The sequence below is a fragment of the Leptodactylus fuscus genome, chromosome 6 (genome assembly GCF_031893055.1).
Source record: "Leptodactylus fuscus isolate aLepFus1 chromosome 6, aLepFus1.hap2, whole genome shotgun sequence".
NCBI classification, from domain to species: domain Eukaryota; kingdom Metazoa; phylum Chordata; class Amphibia; order Anura; family Leptodactylidae; genus Leptodactylus; species Leptodactylus fuscus.
In genome coordinates, this window is record NC_134270.1 from 176,692,558 (window position 1) to 176,717,288 (window position 24,731).

General features: G+C 42.1%; 1 protein-coding gene across 1 annotated transcript; it reads left to right on the forward strand.

Annotated features, from left to right (window-relative positions):
• Window positions 1–11,875: 11,875 nt before the first annotated feature.
• Window positions 11,876–23,289, forward strand: LOC142210174 (sialic acid-binding Ig-like lectin 14). The gene is made up of 8 exons (XM_075279199.1): window positions 11,876–11,951; window positions 12,644–13,009; window positions 19,638–19,934; window positions 20,225–20,254; window positions 21,777–22,040; window positions 22,424–22,526; window positions 22,842–22,872; window positions 23,190–23,289. The coding sequence occupies exons 1-8, from the start codon at window positions 11,876–11,878 to the stop codon at window positions 23,238–23,240; spliced, it is 1,218 nt and encodes a 405-aa protein (XP_075135300.1). The 3' UTR covers window positions 23,241–23,289.
• Window positions 23,290–24,731: the final 1,442 nt, after the last annotated feature.

The window sequence follows — 24,731 nt, forward strand, 5'->3', positions numbered from 1 at the left end:
GGGAACGTGATTTAAAGGGGTGGTTGTTAATGTTTGTTGAGCTTAAATTGGGGTTTGTGTCCATCCATTTGGGGAGTAAAGAAGGTTTCCAGGTATTTTTCCACTTTCATAGTAGGTTTTTTTGAGTGTGGAAAGTGTGTAGTTGTTAGGCAGTGATGTTGGGGTAATAGAGGGTCTTTGGTGTGTTAGATGCCCCCAGACATGCTTCCCCTGCTGTCCTAGTTGCATTGCAGAGGTGTTGGCATCATTTCCTGGGGTGTCATAGTGGACTTGGTGACCCTCCTGAGTCGAATGGTGGGATCCCCTGAAACGAAGCATTTTCTCCCATAGACTATAATGGGGTTCCATATTCGTTCGAATAGACGAATATTGAGATGCTATTCGTAACGAATCGAATATTTTACTATTCGCTCATCTCTACTCCTTATATATATAGTGCTTGGGTCATTTGGAGAAATCTGTGTTGTATAGGGTTGAGCGATCGGGGTCGGAAAAGATCGGATCCCAATCGGCAATCGAGCAAATTTCACTATCGCGATCGGCTTGAAGATGACTGAAAATTGGATTTTGAAATATCAATATCGGTTCAACCCTACTGTATATATAATATACAATTGGGGTTGAACGATCGGGATCGTGAAAGATCAGATCCCGATCAGCAATCGAGCAAATTTCACAATCAGGATCGGGCTCGCCTGGAAAGTGATCGGAAATCGGATTTTAAAATCGATCCTGATATCTCAAGATCGGCTCAACCCTAGTGCTGTATTATATAAATGAACGCTGGAGGGTAAGGACATCTAGTGGTCAAAAAATGACAAAAATGTAAGACCGACCGAGACACATAGAGATCACCAGAATAGGGTCTCGAGTCCAACCATCATACCTAAGCCCATGACCATGGTGAAGAGGAGCGTGGTGGCATAGACCAGCGGTTTATACATCAGTATAAGAAGGATGACGTTGGCCCTACATGACTATGGAGGCCTAGTCACAAAAATGAGTGGTGGTGAGACGCTGGAGAAGATACTAGAAGAGATCTCAAGAGCCCATGGAGGAGGATCGGATGCCAGTAAAGAAGGTTCCCAGGAGAGGCGAGGAAGGGGGCCTGACAGGGGGGTTTATTTTGTCTCCTGGACCCCTGTTCATTATAATCTGGAGTCTGAAGAGATGATAATATAACAGGAGCACTTCTGGTCTGAACCAAAGCTTGTGGGCGAACCTCGCGACTATTCATGAAACAAGTCATGTGAGGTTCACCTATCACTGCTATTAGTAAGGAGACGACTCTGCCGACCCTGCGCTAATAATAATCAGATAATTCTATTGATCACACAGGGAATACATTTTTGTATTTACTCCCAGGAGTAACCACGATTGTTTGGTGGCCTGCAGTGAATCGAGTGACCTCTCTGGACGAGACATACAGAATATACGGATGTATTTATTACCCTGTCGCATCATAATACATTTATTAATATAATTACATAGATATTTTGTTTCCAATTTCCCCAACAACACGAGATACAAGTCCAATGACTATAGATACAATATCTTTATGTCTATGTATACAGATACATGACTACATCTGCAGCAGGTATATACCGTACTGACACCACTAGGTGACGCTGTAGATTATTGTGTTGTAGATAATTCTTGTGCTACAGATTATCATGTTGTAAATTATTTTTGTTTTGTAGATTATTTTGGTACTTAAGACTCTAAACCATCCTTAAGATGAAGTTGAACATGACGGTGTGGCAGGAAGGCTTTGGCTTCCTGCTCGATCACTCAGGCATGAAACTTCAAGCTCAGAGCTCCGGGGGACTGAGGCTGGGTAAGTGGTGCTTTGTTTCAGTTATACAATATTGGGCCATTATTACTTACCTGGGGCCACTGGGGACATTACTAGTTGTCCAGGGGCCACTGGTGAACTTTACTACTTGATTGGGAGCCATTAAGGGCAATTAAGAAGCAAGTGGATAGTATAGCACGTTGTAGCCGTGAGGATACAGTCACATGGTGCCGTTGTGACGCAGTTACAGTTGCAAATGTACACAGTTTTGATGTGGTTTTTGGTGAGGTTTTCTAAAAGGGAAACAAATGTAAATTCCAGGTGTCATTTCAAAAACTGTGCTAAAAAACACAAACTGTATGGGGTTTTTGTTTGTCTTGTGGTACAAACTATTTGCTAGGAGGGCCCCAAGTCTGCAAAGGTTGTTTAAGGCTGGAACCCCACGTTGCGAAAAAGCAGGTGTTTTTGTTGCCAGCTACAAAAGGAATCAGATGTTATTGTTACATTGTCGATTATTGCAGATTATTATTGTCATTATTTTTGTGCTGTTCATTATTTTGGATTTTTATTTAATATTATACAGTATATTTTTGAGCTGCAGGTTACTTTTATGTTCTAGATTTGTTTTTTCTCCTGTATAGCCTGCAGTTAAAGAAGCACCTCACTGTATGTTAGGGCGGGCTCCCACCTGCGCCCGGTCTCCGTTTTAGCCAGTCCGGCGGGTTTCCATCTTCTGCCCCGAGAAACTGGACAGGGGACAGAAACCTGACGGTCAGTTTTCAAAGCCATTCACTTGAATGGGTTTGCAAAGTGACCCCCCAGTGACACCCCCCCCCCCCCCCAGTGACTCCGGTACAGGGATCTGGACCTCAGTGTAGGGAGACCACCATGTTGTTGCCTTGTTACTGGTGACCAGGAAATAATAGTAAACAGACCAGGGGGGATCTACAAACAGAGCCCAAAAGAAACTGCGCTTGACCTTAAGAATACTAAAATACATAATTGAACACAGATAATTGAAGCACACAACGCTTATTCAAGCATTTCGGGGTTGCCGCCTCTTTTTCAAGTGATGCACAATGTGGAACACGACTGGACCTGTTACCCCAAAGAGTAGTTGTTCTGCAGTGCTCCGTTTGTCTGTAAGTCAGTAACTGTGGATACATAGGGCGCCACTATTCCACTGTTATATACTCCAATCACATCCAGAGCTGCAGTCACTATTCTGCTGTTACATCATGTCTTATACTCCATTCAGAGCCAGTTCTGCTACATCTGAGATCGGACCAGAATGGAGACTGCTGTGGACCGATCTTAGACTCCGCCTCCTCACAAACCAGCCTCCGGCAGAACCAGCATTGATTGGCAGAATGCTGTACACTGTATAGCATTCGGCCAATCAACGCTGGTCAATAAGAAAACTGGACACCAAGTTGTCATGTTGGATATTTATTAGGATTCCCTCTCAAGACCCCTTAAAAATACAGTTTAGACACTTCTTTACATGTAGCAGATTGACCCACCTGAATGACAGTGCTGAAAGAGACTGAATGTACAGCCCACGCTGACTGAGGATACAAGCTCCACCCCATTGACTTACTCACAGATAGGCCAAACATGCTGCCGTCAATACAACCCATACATGTCATATTCTGCTGCTCCTAAGACAAAGACTGTGTTCTTTCCCTCCTGATCCATCCTCAGACAGCAGAAGGGTGAAGCAGTGGCGGATCCAGGCTTCGCGGGGCCCTGGGCAATTGACATTGGCGGGGTCCTACTTACCGGGGATAATCTCGCTGCTGGCTTTGCGTATGAAACCCCGCCCACCAATTGACGCAAGTAAACCAGGAAGAAAGAAGAGTTTACAGCAGCAAAGACTGGTGAGTAAGGGACATGGGAATACCCCTTTAAGAGCCTCGCGCTTCTAACTCGTACCCCCCAACTTTTGAAGATTAAGTTTAATCCTCCTACAGTCACCCGTAAATTATATGTTTCCCCTCCATCTCTCCCCCAATTTCATATATACCCTTCATCTGCCCCTGGTTTCATGTCCCCCCTCCATCTCTGTCCCCAGTTTCCTGTCCCCTGTTTCTGCCCAGTTTCATACCATTCTCCCCCTTCATCTGCCCAGTTTCATGTAATTCTCCCCCCTTCATCTGCCCCAGTGTCATGCCGTTCTCTCCCACTTCATCTGCCCCAATGTCATGCCGTTCCCCCCCCCTTCATCTGCCCCAGTGTCATGCCATTCTCCCCCCTTCATCTGCCCCGTGTCATGCCATTCTCCCCCCCTTCATCTGCCCCAGTGTCATGCCGTTCTCCTCCCCTTCATCTGCCCCGTGTCATGCCATTCTCCCCCCCTTCATCTGCCCCAGTGTCATGCCGTTCTCCCCCCTTCATCTGCTCCGTGTCATGCCATTCTCCCCCCTTCATCTGCCCCGTGTCATGCCATTCTCCCCCCTTCATCTGCCCCAGTGTCATGCCGTTCTCTCCCCTTCATTTGCCCCAGTGTCATGCCGTTCCCCCCCTTCATCTGCCCCAGTGTCATGCCGTTCCCCCCCCCTTCATTTGCCCCAGTGTCATGTCCCCCTGTCTCTGCCCCAGTTTCATGCCATTCTCCCTCCCTTCATCTGCCCCAGTGTCATGCCGTTCTCCTCCCCACTTCATCTGCTCACAGTTTCATGTCCCCCCATCTCTGCCCCATTTTCATGCCATTCTCCCCCCCCTTCATCTGCCCCAGTGACATGCCGTTCTCCCCCCTCCCCCTTCATTTGCCCCCAGTTTCATGGGCCCCCTACATTATGTTCCACCTTAAAAAAAACACAAAAAAACACACTCACCTTCCCTCGCTCCCCCACCGCTCTCTCCGCTCTCTCACTCATACACAAAGTTGTAAGCGCAATGTGACGTCATCACTTCGCGGCTACAAATGCCGGAGCGCAGCATTAAGGCAGGACCTGAGCTGTGACAGCTCCTGCTTTAAACGCCTATGTATTCAGCTCATCGCCGTCCTACGGGAAATACCTCCCACCAACCGGGATCGTTTTGGTAGGTCCGGGCAGCGCAGCAGGGCCCTGCTGGGCACGGGGCCCCAGGCTGTTGCCCGGCTCGCCCGGCCCTGGATCCACCGCTGGGGTGAAGATTTGGTAAGTGTGCAGTGCTGAGCAGCCCTGGTTTCCTTTTTCAGCAATAGCAATGGAAGAGAGCTTGTGACCTAGCCAAGTGCCTGACAGGTAGTGTAATAATCCCAACTGGGAGGAGTAATGTGATCACATATCAGGTACGTGCAGGTGCTCAGAATATACCGGACCTCAGCACAATACAATGTACTGAGAAATAATCCAATAAAGGATATATAATATACAGAATATTACTCTGAATAAATACAGGATAAGTAATGTAATGTATGTACACAGTGACTGCACCAGCAGAATATTGAGCGCAGCTCTGGAGTATAATACAGGATAAGTAATGTAATGTATGTACACAGTGACTGCACCAGCAGAATAGTGAGCGCAGCTCTGGAGTATAATACAGGATAAGTAATGTAATGTATGTACACAGTGACTGTACCAGCAGAATAGTGAGCGCAGCTCTGGAGTATAATACAGGATAAGTGATGTAATGTATGTACACAGTGACTGTACCAGCAGAATAGTGAGCGCAGCTCTGGAGTATAATACAGGATAAGTAATGTAATGTATGTACACAGTGACTGCACCAGCAGAATAGTGAGCGCAGCTCTGGAGTATAATACAGGATAAGTAATGTAATGTATGTACACAGTGACTGTACCAGCAGAATAGTGAGCGCAGCTCTGGAGTATAATACAGGATAAGTAATGTAATGTATGTACACAGTGACTGTACCAGCAGAATAGTGAGCGCAGCTCTGGAGTATAATACAGGATAAGTAATGTAATGTATGTACACAGTGACTGTACCAGCAGAATAGTGAGCGCAGCTCTGGAGTATAATACAGGATAAGTAATGTAATGTATGTACACAGTGACTGTACCAGCAGAATAGTGAGCGCAGCTCAGGAGTATAATACAGGATAAGTAATGTAATGTATGTACACAGTGACAGTACTAGCAGAATAGTGAGCGCAGCTCTGGAGTATAATACAGGATAAGTAATGTAATGTATGTACACAGTGACTGTACCAGCAGAATAGTGAGCGCAGCTCTGGAGTATAATACAGGATAAGTAATGTAATGTATGTACACTGTAACTGCTCCAGCAGAATAGTGAGTGCAGCTCTGGAGTATAATACAGGATAAGTAATGTAATGTATGTACACAGTGACTGTACCGGGAGAATAGTGAGCGCAGCTCTGGAATATAATACAGGATAAGTAATGTAATGTATGTACACAGTGACTGCACCAGCAGAATAGTGAGTGCAGCTCTGGAGTATAATACAGGATAAGTAATGTAATGTATGTACACAATGACTGTACCGGGAGAATAGTGAGCGCAGCTCTGGAGTATAATACAGGATAAGTAATGTAATGTATGTACACATTGACTGTACCAGCAGAATAGTGAGCGCAGCTCTGGAGTATAATACAGGATAAGTAATGTAATGTATGTACACAGTGACTGTACCAGCAGAATAGTGAGCGCAGCTCTGGAGTATAATACAGGATAAGTAATGTAATGTATGTACACAGTGACTGTACCAGCAGAATATTGAGCGCAGCTCTGGAGTATAATACAGGATAAGTAATGTAATGTATGTACACAGTGACTGTACCAGCAGAATAGTGAGTGCAGCTCTGGAGTATAATACAGGATAAGTAATGTAATGTATGTACACAGTGACTGTACCAGCAGAATAGTGAGCGCAGCTCTGGAGTATAATACAGGATAAGTAATGTAATGTATGTACACAGTGACTGTACCAGCAGAATATTGAGCGCAGCTCTGGAGTATAATACAGGATAAGTAATGTAATGTATGTACACAGTGACTGTACCAGCAGAATAGTGAGCGCAGCTCTGGAGTATAATACAGGATAAGTAATGTAATGTATGTACACAGTGACTGTACCAGCAGAATAGTGAGCGCAGCTCTGGAGTATAATACAGGATAAGTAATGTAATGTATGTACACAGTGACTGTACCAGCAGAATAGTGAGCGCAGCTCTGGAGTATAATACAGGATAAGTAATGTAATGTATGTACACAGTGACTGTACCAGCAGAATAGTGAGCGCAGCTCAGGAGTATAATACAGGATAAGTAATGTAATGTATGTACACAGTAACTGCTCCAGCAGAATAGTGAGTGCAGCTCTGGAGTATAATACAGGATAAGTAATGTAATGTATGTACACAAGGACTGTACCGGGAGAATAGTGAGCGCAGCTCTGGAATATAATACAGGATAAGTAATGTAATGTATGTACACAGTGACTGCACCAGCAGAATAGTGAGTGCAGCTCTGGAGTATAATACAGGATAAGTAATGTAATGTATGTACACAAGGACTGTACCGGGAGAATAGTGAGCGCAGCTCTGGAGTATAATACAGGATAAGTAATGTAATGTATGTACACATTGACTGTACCAGCAGAATAGTGAGCGCAGCTCTGGAGTATAATACAGGATAAGTAATGTAATGTATGTACACAGTGACTGCACCAGCAGAATAGTGAGTGCAGCTCTGGAGTATAATACAGGATAAGTAATGTAATGTATGTACACAGTGACTGTACCAGCAGAATAGTGAGCGCAGCTCTGGAGTATAATACAGGATAAGTAATGTAATGTATGTACACAGTGACTGTACCGGGAGAATAGTGAGCGCAGCTCTGGAGTATAATACAGGATAAGTAATGTAATGTATGTACACAGTGACTGCACTGGCAGAATAGTGAGCGCAGCTCTGGAGTATGATACAGGATAAGTAATGTAATGTATGTACACAGTGACTGCACTGGCAGAATAGTGAGCGCAGCTCTGGAGTATAATACAGGATAAGTAATGTAATGTATGTACACAGTGACTGTACCAGCAGAATAGTGAGCGCAGCTCTGGAGTATAATACAGGATAAATAATGTAGTTTATGTACACAGTGACTGTACCAGCAGAATAGTGAGCGCAGCTCTGGAGTATAATACAGGATAAGTAATGTAGTGTATGTACACAGTGACTGCACCAGCAGAATAGTGAGCGTAGCTCTGGAGTATAATACAGGATAAGTAATGTAATGTATGTACACAGTGACTGTACCAGCAGAATAGTGAGCGCAGCTCTGGAGTATAATACAGGATAAGTAATGTATGTACACAGTGACTGCACCAGCAGAATAGTGAGCGCAGCTCTGTGGTATAATACAGGATAAGTAATGTAATGTATGTACACAGTGACTGCACCAGCAGAATAGTGAGCGCAGCTCTGGAGTATAATACAGGATATGTAATGTATGTACACAGTGACTGCACCAGCAGAATAGTGAGCGCAGCTCTGGAGTATAATACAGGATAAGTAATGTAATGTATGTACACAGTGACTGCACCAGCAGAATAGTGAGCGCAGCTCTGGAGTATAATACAGGATATGTAATGTATGTACACAGTGACTGCACCAGCAGAATAGTGAGCGCAGCTCTGGAGTATAATACAGGATATGTAATGTATGTACACAGTGACTGCACCAGCAGAATAGTGAGCGCAGCTCTGGAGTATAATACAGGATAAGTAATGTAATGTATGTACACAGTGACTGCACCAGCAGAATAGTGAGCGCAGCTCTGGAGTATAATACAGGATAAGTAATGTAATGTATGTACACAGTGACTGTACCAGCAGAATAGTGAGCGCAGCTCTGGAGTATAATACAGGATAAGTAATGTAATGTATGTACACAGTGACTGTACCAGCAGAATAGTGAGCGCAGCTCTGGAGTATAATACAGGATAAGTAATGTAATGTATGTACACAGTGACTGTACCAGCAGAATAGTGAGCACAGCTCTGGAGTATAATACAGGATAAGTAATGTAATGTATGTACACAGTGACTGTACCAGCAGAATAGTGAGTGCAGCTCTGGAGTATAATACAGGATAAGTAATGTAATGTATGTACACAGTGACTGTACCAGCAGAATAGTGAGTGCAGCTCTGGAGTATAATACAGGATAAGTAATGTAATGTATGTACACAGTGACTGTACCAGCAGAATAGTGAGCGCAGCTCTGGAGTATAATACAGGATGTAACTCAGGATCAGTACAGTATAAGTATGGTGTGTTTTTGTTTCCAAGTTCCACCCATTCTGATTTTTTGGGGGAGGTTTCCAGTACATTGTATATTAAATTATACTATTATGAATTTCTATCTGTTTCATAAAAATATGACCTCATACAGTTTTGTGAACAGAAAAAAAAACGAAACCAAATAAAGTTGTGGCTTTTAGAAGTTTTTTGGACATTCTCATGATCAGAGACATAATATATACAGCTAATCATATGGTAGGATAAGACTTGCATGACTTATGACTAAGAGCGCCAGCAGAACAACACGAGAAAAAGGAAATTTCTTCACCTCATTCACTTCTGCATTTTCGCTGCCATATAACTGTCCAGTCCGTGTATAGATGTAACGGAGATCAGACATGAGCGGGATCTCTACAGGATCTACACGGAGAGATTACTCTGTATAATGTACATGGCAATGAAAGCTGGACAGTAAAGCAAAGGAATTATAAGAGGATGGACTGCATGGTACAAGGTAAGACGGCAATGACTATGAGAGTGCAGGGCATTGGTGTGTTATTGATAGGACTGCTATAGCACGTAGGCTAAGGCCCTATGTAACGTCCCGCAGCAACCTTGGCAGAAACGTATTACGGTTTTCACAGAAATCTTGAAGAGGTTCCTTTGCAGACTTTCTGTTTCCATTATACCTATAAGGAAACCGGTCAGTGGCGTTTCTGAAGGTATATTTGACCTGCTACGACTTCCAAAACCACAACGGTTCACTGACACAGAAACCATTCCCTAGTAGTCACACGGCATCTTCCGAGACAGATGTTTCTTGTTGTCCAAGACTTGCTCTTCTTCCTTTTGCTGATAAGTTGCATGAGAATAGTCAGTGTTTTGTGGATGTAGACGAGGCAGAGGTGGAAGACATGGCGGCTGGGGATAGTTGAGGTGGTTTGGTGGTAGTTGTAGTGGTCGGAGCACTAGAGGGGAATCTGGAGGTGGGAATTGTGTGGTTATAGAACGGGGGTAGGGAACTTTGGCTCTCCAGCTGTTGCAAAACTACAACTCCCAGCATGCATCCTCTGCTGTTTGTGGAACTCCCATGGAGGTGAATGGAGAATGTTGGGAGTTATAGTTTCACAGCAGCTGGAGAGCCAAGGTCCTGTTTCCATGAGTCAAAAAAGTGGGCAAGAGATTACTAAATCTGATGATTATTCTACTGCAGATAAGACCTGGTAACTAGGTCAGGGTGACATCAGAGGAACAGGGCGATGGCAGCTGCAATAGTAATAGTTCCATCGGATGCGGAGCAACAACTCCATAAACAGACAAGCGTCCACTTCTGCTGGTGTTTGTGGCGCCATCTCCCGTTCAGACATTTTTTTGTACATTATCAAATGACAAATCCAAGACAAGGCACAAGATCTGCAAGTAAACAATTATCTGTGGCCATGCAGACACACATGTAGGGACTAGGTTTTTCTTTACCCACATGTAATGGCGTTACCAGCTCATTGGCAAAATTGGCAGAGGCACAAACAGGCAAAGTGAGCAAGACTGTCCTACTCCTTCTCCCCATGATCTTTGTAGCGAGGTCACATTCACGCCTAGCACATAGTTATCGTCATTATCATTGTCATCTCCTCCTCCATGCCATCAGTCATCCGTATAGTATATAGCAATTTGCGCCCATCTATCTGGCTCATCATCAACTTTAACTTGCACCTGGCCAAGTTCCAGGCGTTTCACTCGCTGTTGTGCCACTTAATGGAATCCACTTTGTTTCTCCAATTGATGCCATGTGCAAAAGGAGATTTCCTAGACCTAGATGCCATTATTTCTCTAGGAAATCTTCATGTGGACCTCTCCTTGGATAGATCCATGTGGGGGATTAGTGCATGCCACCCTAATCTCGTGGAGCAGCAGTTTTGGACAGGGACAACAAATAGCTTTCACAGCCACTGGGTCAATGTTTTGAGCATCCTTGCACCCATCCAGCAATGCCAGGTACTAGAACTGATATGACCCAGTAGGTGCAGATACAGTTTCAACACCAGGCAAGACCCATCCCACTCCTCCAGTTCCTCCTCCCTGGAAAATTCCCCCCCCCCCCCCTCAACTTCACCAGGGCAATCCATTGCTTCCACACCCCTTCCCTCATTCATTACCGTAAGTGCACATTATGTTGTACGGGGGCATCTACTGGGGCATCAGTTTGAGCTTCAGATGCAGTGAATGAATTTGCAAGCAGCAAACCTCAAGACAATGTGAGAGAATTGCGTCTCCTTCAGAGATGGAGAAATCTCGAGATGTGCTTGACCCGAATATGCCAAATTGTTTATTTCTTTGCTAAACCGAACATTGGCAATTAATTTCAGGCCATCTAAAATGACTTGTCTTGACACGCATTGTCGTAAATTGTTATACTTTATGGTCTATTTAGACCCCAGAAAATAATAGGTGGAGGCCGAGGGGATGTGAAGAAAAAATAAAAAGAACATGTATGTTCCTCTACCTTCAACTCTTTTGAGCCTCCAGAACTTGTCTCTTGGCCTCCTTGTTGCTGTCATGTGCCCGGAGTCATGGCTGAGTGGGCCATAGTGATCACACAGAGCCAGCCAAAGCTTCACTTGTAGACATAGAAACCTAAAAGTGATGGCTGTTGATCAATGCAGCACTGAAATATATGATGGCTGTAAGTAGGATACTGAGAACCATAACAATAGTATTTCTAATTGGCTTGTAAGTTTTGTATCTTTTTTTATATATATATATAATTATTATTATTTATTTTAAACTTGTTTCATTCTCTGTATTCTCTCTCAATTATATTTCACCCAAGACCCTAAAGGCTGAAACTACGATACGTGGAATATGAGGTGTAAGAGTATTTGTCTTTTCCCGGAATATTATTTGGCCTTTACTTTGATTCAGTCTCAGCTGTGGAGCAGTAAGTATCATCTTATTATACAGATAGACTATACTCCTTCTATGTGATCTATTAAGGCATGTGGGTCATAAAGGGGCACTCTTTCCCTTGGGATCCTTGCTTCATCCCTGAGCTAGACCATAGAGCAGACTGCGTCTTTGTGAGCCAGTACCTATTAGATTTTGCAAGTTTTTGGCAGTAACTCTTCATGGTTTATTAGATGGTCTTCTATAGTATTTGTAACATAACCTACAATGTAAATGATTCCCTCTATGGAGTAATAATTTGGTTCAGTGATATCCAGAATTCCAAAACTAAATTCTAAAATAATCTCATTTATGGCCGGAAACCAAGTCCCCAGGACTTGTGTGCAGAGAAGATAAAAATGACACAAATAGAAGGAAGTACTTACAAGTTGCTTCATAAGCTTTGGTGCAAACAAGTAAATTTAAAGACTTAGATTTTGTTTTTTTTTTGAAGACCTATCCATGGAGTAGAAATCCACCAGCAGGCACCGGACACCCCCAACAATCAGTTATATACGGCAGCCTCTGCCACTGGATCTATACTGGGTACAAAGCCGGACTCCGAGATCAAAGAGCATTTCGTTTTTAGGATCTAGCCTAGAGAGGGGTCATGATTCCTGAGGATGACATTATAGGTTGTGCAGCTCACAAGACAATTCTACTAAATCCGTCTTGTTTATTATACAGGTAATATCTGTGACCGGCTTCCTCCATATTCAATAAATACACGTACATCTGTGACGGTGCAGCGAGGTCTATGTGTCCATGTCCCATGTTCATTTACCGTGCCCAGTGATGTGCGGTTAAGTAGAGACGCCACTGGTATATGGTATAAAGTCAGTGATGGGAGAGGAGTCATTGCTGCTGTAAAAAATAGACATGAACATCAGACAAGGGGACGCATTTTTTTAACTGGAAATGTGGCGAGCGGAGACTGCTCATATTACATAGAAGATCCGTTGTTTGCAGATAGCGGGACATATTTTTTCAGAATTGAAGATGGTTCCTCAAAGTTCACCTATCAGGATATCCAGCCGTCTGTGACTGTGACCGGTGAGTTTTATAACATATAGACTAGAGGGATTATTATTAGAGATGAGCGAACACTAAAATGTTCGAGGTTCGAAATTCGATTCGAACAGCCGCTCACTGTTCGTGTGTTCAAATGGGTTTCGAACCCCATTATAGTCTATGGGGAACATAAACTCGTTAAGGGGGAAACCCAAATTCGTGTCTGGAGGGTCACCAAGTCCACTATGACACCCCAGGAAATGATACCAACACCCTGGAATGACACTGGGACAGCAGGGGAAGCATGTCTGGGGGCATAAAAGTCACTTTATTTCATGGAAATCCCTGTCAGTTTGCGATTTTCGCAAGCTAACTTTTCCCCATAGAAATGCATTGGCCAGTGCTGATTGGCCAGAGTACGGAACTCGACCAATCAGCGCTGGCTCTGCTGGAGGAGGCGGAGTCTAAGATCGCTCCACACCAGTCTCCATTCAGGTCCGACCTTAGACTCCGCCTCCTCCGGCAGAGCCAGCGCTGATTGGCCGAAGGCTGGCCAATGCATTCCTATGCGAATGCAGAGACTTAGCAGTGCTGAGTCAGTTTTGCTCAACTACACATCTGATGCACACTCGGCACTGCTACATCAGATGTAGCAATCTGATGTAGCAGAGCCGAGGGTGCACTAGAACCCCTGTGCAAACTCAGTTCACGCTAATAGAATGCATTGGCCAGCGCTGATTGGCCAATGCATTCTATTAGCCCGATGAAGTAGAGCTGAATGTGTGTGTTAAGCACACACATTCAGCACTGCTTCATCACGCCAATACAATGCATTAGCCAGTGCTGATTGGCCAGAGTACGGAATTCGGCCAATCAGCGCTGGCTCTGCTGGAGGAGGCGGAGTCTAAGGTCGGACCTGAATGGAAACTGGTGTGGAGCGATCTTAGACTCCGCCTCCTCCAGCAGAGCCAGCGCTGATTGGCCGAATTCCGTACTCTGGCCAATCAGCGCTGGCCAATGCATTCTATTAGCCCGATGAAGTAGAGCTGAATGTGTGTGCTTAGCACACACATTCAGCTCTACTTCATCGGGCTAATAGAATGCATTGGCCAATCAGCGCTGGCCAATGCATTCTATTAGCTTGATGAAGCAGAGTGTGCACAAGGGTTCAAGCGCACCCTCGGCTCTGATGTAGCAGAGCCGAGGGTGCACAAGGGTTCAAGTGCACCCTCAGCTCTCCTACATCAGAGCCGAGGGTGCGCTTGAACCCTTGTGCAGCCTCAGCTCTGCTACATCAGAGCCGAGGGTGCGCTTGAACCCTTGTGCACATTCTGCTTCATCAAGCTAATAGAATGCATTGGCCAGCACTGATTGGCCAGAGTACGGAATTCGGCCAATCAGCGCTGGCCAATGCATCCCTATGGGAAAAAGTTTATCTCACAAAAATCACAATTACACACCCGATAGAGCCCCAAAAAGTTATTTTTAATAACATTCCCCCCTAAATAAAGGTTATCCCTAGCTATCCCTGCCTGTACAGCTATCCCTGTCTCATAGCCACAAAGTTCACATTCTCATATGACCCGGATTTGAAATCCACTATTCGTCTAAAATGGAGGTCACCTGATTTCGGCAGCCAATGACTTTTTCCAATTTTTTTCAATGCCCCCGGTGTCGTAGTTCCTGTCCCACCTCCCCTGCGCTGTTATTGGTGCAAAAAAGGCGCCAGGGAAGGTGGGAGGGGAATCGAATTTTGGCGCACTTTACCACGCAGTGTTCGATTCGATTCGAACATGGCGAACACCCTGATATCCGATCGAACATGTGTTCGATAGAACACTGTTCGCTCATCTCTAATTATTATCAAGGTGTTCCTATCCTGTTATGTATGGCATATCACTAGGATATGATGTAGTAATATGGACAATGGGAGTCCGACCTCTAAGTCCCTTGTGTTGTCATGAATTAGTGATATCCTCTAGAAGTCCATGCGCCTTGGTTCATACATTTCTGAAAATTAGATTGATGGTTGTCTATAAAACATAGTGTAGAATACTCTTAGGACTCCTAGGGACCTATCTATAAAACATAGTGTAGAATACTCTTAGAGCTCCTAGGAACCTATCTATAAAACATAGTGTAGAACACTCTTAGGACTCCTAGGAACCTATCTATAAAACATAGTGTAGAATACTCTTAGGACTCCTAGGAACCTATCTATAAAACATAGTGTAGAATACTCTTAGGGCTCCTAGGAACCTATCTATAAAACATAGTGTAGAATACTCTTAGGGCTCTTAGGAACCTATCTATAATACATAGTGTAGAACACTCTTAGGACTCCTAGGAACCTATCTATAAAACATAGTGTAGAATACTCTTAGGGCTCCTAGGAACCTATCTATAAACATAGTGTAGAATACTCTTAGGGCTCCTAGGAACCTATCTATAAAACATAGTGTAGAATACTCTTAGAGCTCCTAGGAACCTATCTATAAAACATAGTGTAGAACACTCTTAGGACTCCTAGGAACCTATCTATGTAACATAGTGTAGAATACTCTTAGGACTCCTAGGAACCTATCTATAATACATAGTGTAGAATACATTTAGGGCTCCTAGTAATCTATCTATAAAACATAGTGTAGAACACTCTTAGGACTCCTAGGAACCTATCTATAATACATAGTGTAGAATACTCTTAGGGCTCCTAGTAATCTATCTATAAAACATAGTGTAGAACACTCTTAGGACTCCTAGGAACCTATCTATAATACATAGTGTAGAATACTCTTAGGGCTCCTAGTAATCTATCTATAAAACATAGTGTAGAACACTCTTAGGACTCCTAGGAACCTATCTATAAAACATAGTGTAGAATACTCTTAGGACTCCTAGGAACCTATCTATAAATTATAGTGTAGAATACTCTTAGGGCTCTTAGTAACCTATCTATAAAACATAGTGTAGAATACTCTTAGGACTCCTAGGAACCTATCTATGTAACATAGTGTAGAATACTCTTAGGACTCCTAGGAACCTATCTATAATACATAGTGTAGAATACATTTAGGGCTCCTAGTAATCTATCTATAAAACATAGTGTAGAACACTCTTAGGACTCCTAGGAACCTATCTATAATACATAGTGTAGAATACTCTTAGGGCTCCTAGTAATCTATCTATAAAACATAGTGTAGAACACTCTTAGGACTCCTAGGAACCTATCTATAATACATAGTGTAGAATACTCTTAGGGCTCCTAGTAATCTATCTATAAAACATAGTGTAGAACACTCTTAGGACTCCTAGGAACCTATCTATAAACATAGTGTAGAATACTCTTAGGGCTCTTAGTAACCTATCTATAAAACATAGTGTAGAATACTCTTAGGACTCCTAGGAACCTATCTATAAATTATAGTGTAGAATACTCTTAGGACTCCTAGGAACCTATCTATAATACATAGTGTAGAATACTCTTAGGGCTCCTAGGAACCTATCTATAAAACATAGTGTAGATTACTCTTAGGACTCCTAGGAACCTATCTATAAAACATAGTGTAGAATACTCTTAGGACTCCTAGGAACCTATCTATAAAACATAGTGTAGAATACTCTTAGAGCTCCTAGGAACCTATCTATAAAACATAGTGTAGAATACTCTTAGGGCTCTTAGGAACCTATCTATAAAACATAGTGTAGAATACTCTTAGGACTCCTAGGAACCTATCTATAAAACAGTGTGTAGAATACTCTTATGACTCCTAGGAACCTATCTATAATACATAGTGTAGAATACTCTTAGGACTCCTAGGAACCTATCTATAAAACATAGTGTAGAACACTCTTAGGACTCCTAGGAACCTATCTATAAAACATAGTGTAGAATACTCTTAGGGCTCCTAGGAGCCTATCTATAATACATAGTGTAGAATACTCTTAGGACTCCTAGGAACCTATCTATAATACATAGTGTAGAACACTCTTAGGACTCCTAGGAACCTATCTATAAAACATAGTGTAGAATACTCTTAGGGCTCCTAGGAACCTATCTATAAACATAGTGTAGAATACTCTTAGGGCTCCTAGGAACCTATCTATAAAACATAGTGTAGAATACTCTTAGAGCTTCTAGGAACCTATCTATAAAACATAGTGTAGAACACTCTTAGGACTCCTAGGAACCTATCTATGTAACATAGTGTAGAATACTCTTAGGACTCCTAGGAACCTATCTATAACACATAGTGTAGAATACTCTTAGAGCTCCTAGGAACCTATCTATAAAACATAGTGTAGAATACTCTTAGGACTCCTAGGAACCTATCTATAAAACATAGTGTAGAATACTCTTAGGGCTCCTAGTAATCTATCTATAAAACATAGTGTAGAACACTCTTAGGACTCCTAGGAACCTATCTATAATACATAGTGTAGAATACATTTAGGGCTCCTAGTAATCTATCTATAAAACATAGTGTAGAACACTCTTAGGACTCCTAGGAACCTATCTATAATACATAGTGTAGAATACTCTTAGGGCTCCTAGTAATCTATCTATAAAACATAGTGTAGAATACTCTTAGGACTCCTAGGAACCTATCTATAATACATAGTGTAGAATACTCTTAGGGCTCTTAGTAACCTATCTATAAAACATAGTGTAGAATACTCTTAGGACTCCTAGGAACCTATCTATAAATTATAGTGTAGAATACTGTTAGGACTCCTAGGAACCTATCTATAATACATAGTGTAGAATACTCTTAGGGCTCCTAGGAACCTATCTATAATACATAGTGTAGAACACTCTTAGGACTCCTAGGAACCTATCTATAAACATAGTGTAGAATACTCTTAGGGCTCCTAGGAACCTATCTATAAAACATAGTGTAGAATACTCTTAGAGCTCCTAGGAACCTATCTATAAAACATAGTGTAGAACACTCTTAGGACTCCTAGGAACCTATCTATGTAACATAGTGTAGAATACTCTTAGGACTCCTAGGAACCTATCTATAAAACATAGTGTAGAATACTCTTAGAGCTCCTAGGAACCTATCTATAAAACATAGTGTAGAATACTCTTAGGACTCCTAGGAACCTATCTATAAAACATAGTGTAGAATACTCTTAGGGCTCCTAGTAATCTATCTATAAAACATAGTGTAGAACACTCTTAGGACTCCTAGGAACCTATCTATAATACATAGTGTAGAATACTCTTAGGGCTCCTAGTAATCTATCTATAAAACATAGTGTAGAACACTCTTAGGACTCCTAGGAACCTATCTATAAACATAGTGTAGAATACTCTTAGGGCTCTTAGTAACCTATCTATAAAACATAGTGTAGAATACTCTTAGGACTCCTAGGAACCTATCTATAAATTATAGTGTAGAATACTCTTAGGACTCCTAGGAACCTATCTATAATACATAGTGTAGAATACTCTTAGGGCTCCTAGGAACCTATCTATAAAACATAGTGTAGATTACTCTTAGGACTCCTAGGAACCTATCTATAAAACATAGTGTAGAATACCCTTAGGACTCCTAGGAACCTATCTATAAAACATAGTGTAGAATACTCTTAGGACTCCTAGGAACCTATCTATATAACATAGTGTAGAATACTCTTAGGACTCCTAGGAACCTATCTATAATACATAGTGTAGAATACTGTCAGGGCTCCTAGGAACCTATCTATAAAACATAGTGTAGAATACTCTTATGGCTCCTAGGAACCTATCTATAAAACATAGTGTAGAATACTCTTAGGACTCCTAGGAACCTATCTATAAAACATAGTGTAGAATACTCTTTGGGCTCCTAGGAACCTATCTATAAAACATAGTGTAGAATACTCTTAGGACTCCTAGGAACCTATCTATAAAACATAGTGTAGAATACTCTTAGAGCTCCTAGGAACCTATCTATAAAACATAGTGTAGAATACTCTTAGGGCTCTTAGGAACCTATCTATAAAACATAGTGTAGAATACTCTTAGGGCTCCTAGGAACCTATCTATAAAACATAGTGTAGAATACTCTTAGGACTCCTAGGAACCTATCTATAAAACATAGTGTAGAACACTCTTAGGACTCCTAGGAACCTATCTATAAAACATAGTGTAGAATACTCTTAGTACTCCTAGGAACCTATCTATAGAACATAATGCAGAATACTCCACACTGTGGCGTATAACATGCTGTGTAGGGCCACTGTAGAGCATTGTACTGTCTGGGACCCCTTCACTATTTACATCACACCCAATCTGTTTTATATCAGACATCTGATATAACAGGCTGTAATAACATTGCACATTACACTGTTTTTGTTGTGAATACCACCACACATGAAATTACTTTCTAAAAATCCTGTATTTGCCCCAGGTACATAAACACAGGTATATTTTGGCTTAATTAAGATGTAATAGATGTCACATGATTCTTTTATTATTATTATTTTTTTTTAAACTGCCACATCCCCTCCAAATGACTTTGTTTCCCGCCCCATTGTGTGAATGGGATTTTACTATTCACTACACTGTAGCAGATGCCAAAATGCAAATGGACAGTAAAATGAGTTGAGATGACACCTGGGGTTTACTGTAGATTGTTCACCTTCCTTTCACCCGTGTTCAAATAATTTCCTATTTCTCTAGAGCTCATGGATAAACCTACAATCTCTTCTCCAAGGCTGGTGGAGGGGAAGGAGGTGACACTGACCTGTATGAGTCCCAGTAGATGTCGGAATATAGCACCCCAAATTACATGGGAAGGAAACATGACTGATATAAAACAGAAGATCTCTAACATTACATATGAAGATGGGAGCAGAACCTTCCAATCCAGTATCACATTCACACCAAGGAAGTCTGACCACAAATCCTTGTTATATTGTAGAGTCATCCTGGAACAAGACTTGACCACAGTGGAGAAGCAAATACTGAGCGTCGAATGTAAGTCACACTCATCGTAATGGGAGATATTTTTTAACATCTAGCAAGAAAGTGAATGATCAACCATACGTTGTAATACAGGACTGACATCAGGAATGGACCTGGAGCCTGGTATCCAAAGCTTGTGGCCGCCATAGTGCAATTGTGCATGGTTTAGAAGTTGTATATCTACTGTTATTAAATGACTTTCTATATGGAGTCAAGTATATTGGTGTTTTTCAGCACAATATGGTGAGATTATCATCTTATACTAGATATTCAGTCATCTTTGTTAAATATTTTTTCTGCAGATTCTCCATTTATGGATATCAACATTAAAGGTAAATCATTGTCATTGTTATGTGTAAGGGCGTCATAGAAATATAGGGCTCGTTCTTCTTGCACTGAAGTCTGTATCAAATCTCACATGACCATGTTTTTGTGGGTGGGGACCATGAAAATATGGAGCGGGTCGTAATCCTGTCCATTTTGTGACTTTCAGTGTCTGGGAACTTATTGGGCTTTGGTATTCCAACCACCATGGGAGGTCACATTGGAATCGGCACCACACCTAATAAATTTACTGTATAACATATTCTGTAGATCATCTAGATGCCACCGTCTACCAATGCAGAATCTCATAGCATTGAATGTGGCTAGAACTCAACTCGGCAAGCACTGAAGGCATGGTGGCTAGTCAATACATCTCCATTAATAGACTTATGTAACTGGATTACTGACCTATAGGTTTGAGCGATCGTGTTCAGAAAAAATTGTATTCCGATCGGCGATCGGAATTCCAAACACGATCTTTTTAGGTGGGATCGAGATCGGTGATTATTTCCCACAATGCTTTGCTACTGGCCAAGCATTGTGGGAAAAGCTATCAATGTTAGCCTTCACACTGAGTATATGCTCCGCTCATTCTGAGCAGAGTGTATACTCAGTGTGAAGGCTCCACTGCGGTTCCATAGGAATGAATGGAAGCAGCTGGCACACAGCCTTAACCCCCTGCGCGCCGGCTGTGTCCATTCATTCTAATGGGATACTAGCTATCATCTCTAGTAGCTACTTACCTGCGGAGATGGCTGGTATGGTGCCCGGTGTTCTCTTTCTTCTTCGCCTCGCTGCCCCTGCCTCCCAGGTTAGTGTTAAAGAGCTAGGAAGAAGGTGGGGCTTGTGGCTTAGGAGAGTGTGGGCGGGTACTGCGAGGGGAAACGTCACGTCTCCCCACCCTGTACCCACCCACACTCTCCTAACCTGGGAGGCAGGGGGCAGCGAGGCGAAGAAGAATGAGAACACCGGGCACCGGACCAGCCATCTCTGCCACCACGGGGAACTAAGTAAAAAAACTAAGTTAAAAAAAAATCCTCTGGCTACTTAGTGATTACAAAAAATCACTACACAGCGTGGATTCTAACAATTAAAGCGTTCAATTGTTAGATTCCATGCTGTATAGTGATAGGATTGTTTGTAAAATCCGATCTCCGATTAGTAAAAAATCCCATTGACTTGCATTGGGATCGGAATTGGGATCGAGATCGGGTTCGAATGAAAAATGATCAGAAATCGGATTTCAAAATTGATCCTGAAAAGTCAAGATCGGCTCAACCCTACTGACCTAGCATTGCAGTCCTTAACAATAATGTAGCTACAGTGCAGAACCTCACAGTATATGGATACACAGTGGAATTTACCCATCCGAAAGCAAATAAAGCATGACCTCATGGTGGCTACCACTCGATTAATAGACATCGTTGAAACATTGTCAACATCATAGTCCTCCGCAATAACATATCTCCATACATGTTCACTGGATAACACTACAGATCCTGTTTTATATTTCATATATCATTCCCTTAGGTGTTGATATCAAGGAGACCAATGACACCACCACTGTGACTGTGAAGGACGGGGACTCTATAACTCTGAAGTGCATTGTAGACAGTAACCCGAATGCTGCCATTACTTGGTATAAAGAAGACAAGATGGTTCAGCGGACTACAAGTAACCAGACTGTCAGCCTTACACTCATCAATATTACCCAAAGTCATGCCGGGAGATATCAGTGCTCTGCAGAGAATGAACATGGCGGCACACACAGGATGGTTGTTGTTATACATCATAGTAAGTATAAGATATCCTTACAATGTATGAGGAGTTATCAATTTCCTTTCATAGCTACAGGAGGAACAGCAGATCTAAGTTTGACAAAGGGGCATATATAATACTCATATTCAGCATTTTAAAACAGATGAGAATTGAAAGATTCAGTTTTGCCACAAATTCTTTTGATTAAATCCTTAAATGTCATATATTTGTTTTTTGCATTTTCATTTTTTAATCCCCATTTTCAAAAAAAAAAAAAAAAAAAAAGCATGTAATGTAAAGCTGGGGAAAAATCAGAATGGGGTGAAATTGGAAAAAAAATATTGTGCCTGGATCTGAGTTTGGTTGAATGGCTTCTTCTTATGGATCACAATTTAATCCATGTGTCCATTCACCTACAGATGAAGAATCCTTTAGGAACCATTACATAGAGATCATCCTTCTAGCAACACTTGGACCCATCTGCCTCCTGCTGCTTGGATTGCTTGTGCATGCTTGTTGGAGGTAGTATACAGTAATAGTCTATATACTACTGATGAGTCTTACCTATTCTCCATCTCTGCCCTATCATAACTTTGTTCTTTAACTTTCTATACACACAATTGTTCTCATTTATATCTTCCACCATCGTGAGCTGCAAAGAGGGTCACTTACTCTGGAGGACCCAACAGCTCCAGTCCTTACATAGACAGCCCAATGATTTTAATGGACGTAGTGTAATTCTTCATTTCCCCTGTGGAGGCAGTGCAGGCAAAGTAAACACGTCTCCATAAAATCTCAATATTAGTAATCATTGTGACACATTTACTGTTTCTATAGGAAAAGACAGAAGAAGCTGCCGAGCACTGAGGTAGGTGATGTGCTAACACAATGAAGACAACCCCTTTCTATTTGCCCCGTTTGGTCTATGGACATCATAGACAATGGACCCCAGGATTTTGGATGCATCCAAAATTTTTGTACAATTAGTAATGAACCCAACCTGTTATGAACGGTCTCACACATCTCTACCATTAATGGATTACATTAATCTGGTCTGGATAAAGGATATTCCGTCTTCCTGTATTTGTATGTCACGCACTTTACATTCTTTACTCCAACAATTTTCTGTTCCAAATGTTACTTCAATTTTTCTAAGAGCAAAATTGCAACTTTTTGTTCCTGCAGATGGAACCCACGTATGCCATTGTGAGGATAACAGCTATTAACAGTACATGATCAACTGAAGGTAAGTATGACGTTATAATGACACCTAGTGATGTAAGTCATTGCATAGATGCATAGGTGCAAGTCTTGCCTGCACAACTGGTCCCCTCAGTACTGTCTGACTGATATGAATCTCGTCATGTGTAATCCTACTTGTATCCATCATACTTTTTAGTGCAGTACTGCTCACAGATATCCTCTTAAGATTCCTATACCTATAGATCAAACTGTGGTTGGGTCTAAATCCAGTCAGAGATTGAGATGCTGAACCAACCAGAGTGCTGCCTCATTGTCCTCTGCATTTTGATTACTAAGGTGCCTGCTATTTTAGTTAGGGTGTGTTTTTAGAACGTACCTGGTTATCTGCTCTATTCCTGGTTTGCTTTCCTGGCTATGTGATTTCTTACTGATTTGGCTTTATCTATAACATCTTGGACTCAACCCTGGCTTGGACACTGCTATTCTTCTGCTACTGATTTGGATACTTCTTTGCACTCCTGGTTTTGACCCTGCTTGGATGCTTGTATAGGTTCACTGGTCTGGTCTTTAGTACACAAGTGCACCTATTTTCTGACACCAGATTCTGTGTAATAACCTGGGTTCCTGATTGTTAAAGTCCAATCTGCCTTGCAGCGGGCTCTGTTGAACTCCTCAGGGGTAGCCATAGATCCTACAAGGCAGACCAGTGTTGGACTATATGTAACTTGTTTTGTTTGCAGTCTTTGATACAATGGTTTCCTGTCGTCTATTAGGGAAATTAACTGGTAACTCCATTACATTATTTTATCTTACAGTGTCAGAGCTGGCAGTCATCGCTGTGGTAGTATCGGAAGAAAATCCATCTCATGATTACAAAAATTGTTCAAAAACAAACTCAATAAAATAACAATAAAACCGTCTGTTACAACCATGATATTTTGGATCTCTCATTGTATCCTCATTGTCCTTCGCAATGCTATAAACCATAAAATGTGTGACGGAGAATCAAGAGAAAGCTACGAGAAGTGATGGGATCCTGGAGTCATTTCTGTACAGTCTTACGTGATTGTATCCTCATGCCTACACATTATGGAGGATTACGTTTTTCAGAATAAGGGCGATGTCCCTCGAAGACTGTGCCTGTAGTATAGAGCTGTATTTAATGGTTATATTACTGTTTAACATGGTGTATGCTGTTTAAAAAGTTATCACACTTTTCCAGATTTCATCTGGTTCTTGCGGAGTTAATTGGCCATTCTTTTCATGCTGTGGCTGTTACTCTGCTGCCTCCGGGAGGAGATAGTCAGTGCTGGAACCCCAGTCTCTAGGACCTATTAAATAGATCAGTTATCTAGATAGCTGCACAGTACTGTAGACTTGGTGAGGGGAAACCTTCAGCTCTCTAGGTTAGTTAGTGGTAGTCAGGTCAAGACAGGCTGTCCCCTGCCATCACATCCAAAATCTTGTATAGAAGCATAACACTTCAAACCAAAAGGTTTAGTTTAGTCTCTTCCAGCAACAAAA